The sequence below is a fragment of the Anopheles gambiae genome, chromosome 3, assembly GCF_943734735.2.
Source record: "Anopheles gambiae chromosome 3, idAnoGambNW_F1_1, whole genome shotgun sequence".
Classification (NCBI taxonomy): domain Eukaryota; kingdom Metazoa; phylum Arthropoda; class Insecta; order Diptera; family Culicidae; genus Anopheles; species Anopheles gambiae.
The window spans coordinates 55,984,588-55,989,701 of record NC_064602.1 but is presented as its reverse complement, the minus strand read 5'-3'; the positions used below and the strand labels follow the sequence as shown (position 1 = coordinate 55,989,701).

At 48.5% G+C, this 5,114-nt stretch overlaps 1 protein-coding gene across 1 annotated transcript; it reads left to right on the top strand.

The window, feature by feature from the left end:
* Positions 1-1,074: 1,074 nt before the first annotated feature.
* LOC133393126 (uncharacterized) lies at positions 1,075-5,114 on the top strand. Its single transcript, XM_061656585.1, has 2 exons — positions 1,075-3,971; positions 4,082-5,114. The coding sequence occupies exons 1-2, from the start codon at positions 3,862-3,864 to the stop codon at positions 5,112-5,114; spliced, it is 1,143 nt and encodes a 380-aa protein (XP_061512569.1). The 5' UTR covers positions 1,075-3,861.

Here is a 5,114-nt window from a genome sequence, read left to right as displayed (position 1 = left end):
AGAAAACGATCACACGAAGTGAAAATCTTCTTGTTTGGACGATGGATTGGAGAATTGGCGGACGATCTCTGTGGGGTCATTGATATGCCCGACACTGAAGTGGGCAAAGGCATTCATCAGGCTCGTCCCAATCAATAGCAACCCCCACGTACGACAGCTGGGCCGAGCTATCGATCCGGAATGGGACGTCCAAGCAACGCGTACTGCAACACTAACGTTGTGCAGGTAGACCGCTCTGCCAGCAAATCTTTGGTTGACCTTTCATCGTCGGTGTGTATCCTGTGCGGAGGTACATGTGGTTCACTGGCCAGTTGTAACAAGTTCCTGAGGACGTCGGTAGCATCAAGGAGGGCGTTCGTGAATGAACGCAAATTATGCCGCAAGTGCCTCGACCATCACTACGGCAGATGCCCCGTCACGGCCTCATGTGGTGTTAATGGGTGCGATCTTCTACATCACGCGTTACTGCATCAATTCGAAGGCTCACTCGCAGGACCCGGGACGACGTCGCATGAAATGAGAGGCACACACGTTAATGGGATTATTTGCCGACTAAAAAAAGACTTAAGTGTTTTTGCAAAGATACAGCTCCGTCAATTCTTTTTATGGCTAATGCAGGACAAATGACAAGAATGCAAAAACTGCAAAACAGAGCGATGCGAGCTATTCTAGGATGCGGACCGAAACGTGAATCGTCATAAATTGTACAGTAACGGAATAAGGAAAAAGTACGCTGTGAGATAGTTTTGAAAGTGGTTCTCTATCGCCATTAGTTGGTTGTAGGTTGAACCGGCTATACAAGAGAAACGAAAGCAGGTACCATGTATTGAGACCGACCATGACTGCTTCATAAAGAGGAGAAGAAAGAAGTTTTGTAGCCACCACGTTCTTGAAATACTTACTTGCCTTATGATTTGATTATTTGCTTAATTACTAATTTACAACAACACAATTATCGATAAGATACAATCGTTCCTCTCAATACTAAATCGGGGTAAGAGGTGGGACTCATCATCATCATCATCAACACACATTCAAGTACTAACGAAAGCGTTCTTTTAAAATACCTTCCAGTAGTCCTGCATGGTCCGAAAGCTAAAGTCGAAACATATGCATTTTTTGACGACGGCTCCACATCCACCTTCATGGATCACGACCTGCTCGAAGAACTAGGTTTGAAAGGTACGCCACGTCCGTTGTGCATTCAGTGGACAGGAAATGTCACGCGGGAGGAGCACGATTCGGTACAGATAGCAGTGCACATATTGGGGAAGCAGAAGAAAACAGCGCCCTACGAGCTGTCAACTGTACGCACAGTTCACAAACTGGCACTTCCTAGGCAGACCATGGATGTATCCCAACTCGCAGCCGATTTTGCACATCTGAGGGGCTTACCGCTGGAGTCTTATGTCGATGTAGCACCACGCATCTTGATCGGCGTTGATAATTGCATCCTGGGACAACCGCTGAAAAGTTTAGAAGGAAGAAATGACGAGCCAGTTGCGTCTAAGACCCGTTTGGGATGGGTCCTGGGAGGGCCGTGCTCGGTAGCGACCGCCACGCCAAAAACATACCTACCGTTGTTCCATATATGTTCATGCGACGACTCTGATGAAACACTCAATGCTGCAGTAAAAGAACACTTCGCTTTGGAATCTATCGGCATCGATAAGACTGTGGACGTAAGGCAGTCCAAGGACAACGAACGTGCCCTTTTGCTATTGGAGCGCGAGACAAAATTCGATGGCCGGCGTTATGAAACTGGTCTCCTGTGGCGCTACACCGACATCAAGCTGCCATGCAAGCTGCCGCGTTAAAAAGGTATGAGTGCCTGCAACAAAAAATGCAAAAAGATCCCATTTTAGCAGAAGCAGTTCGGGAAAAGATGGAGGACTACAAGAGGAAAGGGTATATAAGACGCTTAACCGAATACGAATTGGACAAAAGATACGACAACGATTGGTACCTGCCCATCTTTCCTGTAACCAACCCAAATAAGCCTGGAAGGATACGGATGGTTTTCGACGCAGCAGCAAAGGTACGTGGAGTCTCACTAAACTCATTCCTTCTAGCTGGGCCAGACATGTTAGCCGGTCTACTTGCTGTTCTGTGCAAGTTTAGAGAGTATCGTGTGGGGATAGTAGGAGATATCCGCGAAATGTTTCATCGCGTGGGCGTAAAAAAGAAAGACCAGAGAAGCCAAATGATATTTTGGGAAGGCGACGATCACGAGGCTAACCCGGTTGTTTACGTCGTTACCGTAATGACGTTCGGAGCATCTTGTTCGCCGAGCTCTGCACAATATGTGAAGAACCTAAACGCAGACCGGTTCGAGAAGGAGCATCCCCGCGCAGTCGAGTGCATCAAGGGCGAACACTACGTTGGCGATATGCTGGCCAGCGTAGAAACTGAAGAGGAGGCTAGCGATTTGGCAAAAACAGTCCGCTACATCCACGCCAGCGGAGGCTTTGAAATCCGCAACTGGGTTTCGAATTCGTCGATGGTTGTGGCATCGTTGCAAGAAACGTCGTGTACTGAGAACAACGTCAACATGGAATGCGGCTCCACAACAGAGAAGGTGCTAGGTATGTGGTGGGATACTGTATACGATTCATTTACCTTTCGGCTATCTCCGAAGTATGATCGAGATCTATTAACGGGAGAAAAAACGGCAACAAAACGAGAAATCCTTCGAACACAAATGAGCCTATTCGATCCGATGGGCCTGCTAGGTCATTTTATCATGTATTTGAAGGTTCTCCTTCAAGAAATCTGGCGTGGCGCATACACCTGGGATCAGCAACTCGACGGGCGAATAGCCGAAAAATGGGCAACATGGTTACGTGTTCTTCCGGAAGTCGAAAAGGTATCAGTGCCAAGGTGCTATCGAAAACTATGCACAACACAGGCAAATGTACAACTGCACGTATTTTGCGACGCGAGCGAAAGCGGGACGGCGGCGGTGGCGTATTTCCGTTTTGAAGAGGAGGGGAATGTAGAAAGTATTATCGTGGGTTCTAAGACGCGTGTAGCACCACTAAAGTTCTTATCCATTCCTAGACTCGAGCTACAAGCAGCGGTTATAGGTGCTAGATTGGCTGATACCATACGTCAAAGCCAAAGAATGGCAATAAGTCGAACGACCTTCTGGACGGATTCACGAAATGTGCTTAGTTGGCTACACTCCGATCATCGACGGTATAGCCAGTTCGTGGCGTTTCGTGTAAGGGAACTCCTCGAAACCACAAATGTCAACCAGTGGAGGTGGACCCCGACCAAGCTCAATGTTGCAGACGACGGCACCAAGTGGACTAAGGTACCAGACTTATCGCGAACTAGTCGATGGTTCTATGGCCCTGAGTTCCTTAAACATCCCGAGTCTGGTTGGCCAGCAAAGGAAACACCGATGAGCGACACTACTGAAGAAATACGGAAGAGTATATGCGTCCACAAAGCTATCCAGCAATTCATTCGGTTCGACCGCTTCTCTAAGTGGAAGAGAGTATTGCGGGCGACAGCATTTGTCGTACGGTTCACCAAGAAAACACGATCAACGACGGACAACACGTTCAAAGGACCACTTACTCAGGAGGAGCTGGTGGAAGCAGAGGTGATCTTGTTGAAAACCATACAACGAGAGGCCTACTCAAGCGAGATCGAAAGTCTACAAAAACCGGCCCGAGGGCGCATCCATGGAAAAAAGGGATAGATAAAGGTAGCTCACTTTATAAAGTATCACCGGTAGTCGACAGCCGCGGAATATTAAGGGTCAGAGGACGGCTATCTGAATGCATTGATATCAGCGAAGAATTACGTAACCCAATTATTATTCCCGGAAATCATCGGGGAACGTACTTGCTGATGCAGGAATACCACGAAAGGTACATGCATGGCAATCACAGCACGGTGATTAACGAGATACGGTCACGGTACTACATTCCGAAGTTATTAGGAGAATATCGCCGAGTAAGGTGAGCATGTCAGCACTGCAAAGTAAAAAACGCACGACCGGAACCGCCTTTGATGGGAAACGTGCCTTCTCAACGTGTAGCAGTAGGACAACCTTCTTTCTCATTCACAGGTGTTATTATTTCGGACCGTTCCTAGTCGCTGTGGGAAAGCGCGTTGAAAAGAGATGGGGCGCAATATTCACCTGCCTCACAACCAGAGCCATATACCTGGAGATAGCCCACTCTCTCAACACTGCGTCATGCATCATGGCTATCCGAAGGTTCATTGCGAGGCGCGGAACGCCTTTGGAGATAATCAGCGACCGGGGGACAAATTTCGTCGGAGCATCTCGAGAGCTGGGTGCGGCTTTGAAATCGGTCAACCAGGAGGAGCTAATGACAGCGTTTTGTGGACCGAACATGAAGTGGACTTTCAATCCGCCGGGAGCCCCACATTTTGGTGGGTGCTGGGAGCGGCTAGTTCGGTCTGTAAAATCGGTGCTGGAAAAATTCGACCAGCCACGACAACCAACGGACGAGGTATTAGCGTCAACCTTTACGGAAATTGAAACTATTATTAATTCCAGACCCCTCACGTACGTGCCGCTGGACAACGAGATGGCTGGACCGATCACTCCTAATCATCTACTGCTAGGGAGTTCGAACGGAAGCAAGCCCTCTAATGCCTTACATGAGGGACCAGCAGCGGTGAAGTCAGCATGGAAGGCGGTTCAACTTAATGCGGACATATTCTGGAAAAAATGGGTTGCGGAATACTTACCAACGCTTACACGAAGAACGAAGTGGTTCCAATCGGTCCGGCCCATCCAGGAAGGAGATATTGTTATTGTGGTTGACAACACGCTTCCGCGAAACTCGTGGCCCAAAGGACGCGTCAAGTCCGTCGTGTGCGCCAAGGACGGTCAGGTCAGACAGGCGACCGTGGAAACAAGCAGCGGAATTTATGTGAGTCACTCAATAGTTTGTGCTGTGTCATCGTTATGCAGTGCTCTACCTGCAATGCACCCACCGATAGTGCTAATTCGATGTCCTGCGCCGGTGTTTGTGGTTCCAAGCATCATACCCACTGCACGGGTTTGTCCCGTGATTCTACTCGTGAGCTTGGGCGGAATAATCAATTATGTGGTTGTGCAAAACATGTAA

Coding starts and splice junctions, on each gene's coding strand:
- LOC133393126 (XM_061656585.1), top strand. CDS start 3,862: ATGCAGGAATACCACGAAAGGTACATGCATGGCAATCACAGCACGGTG. Junction 3,972..4,081: donor GGAGAATATCGCCGAGTAAG/GTGAGCATGTCA, acceptor TCTCATTCACAG/GTGTTATTATTTCGGACCGT.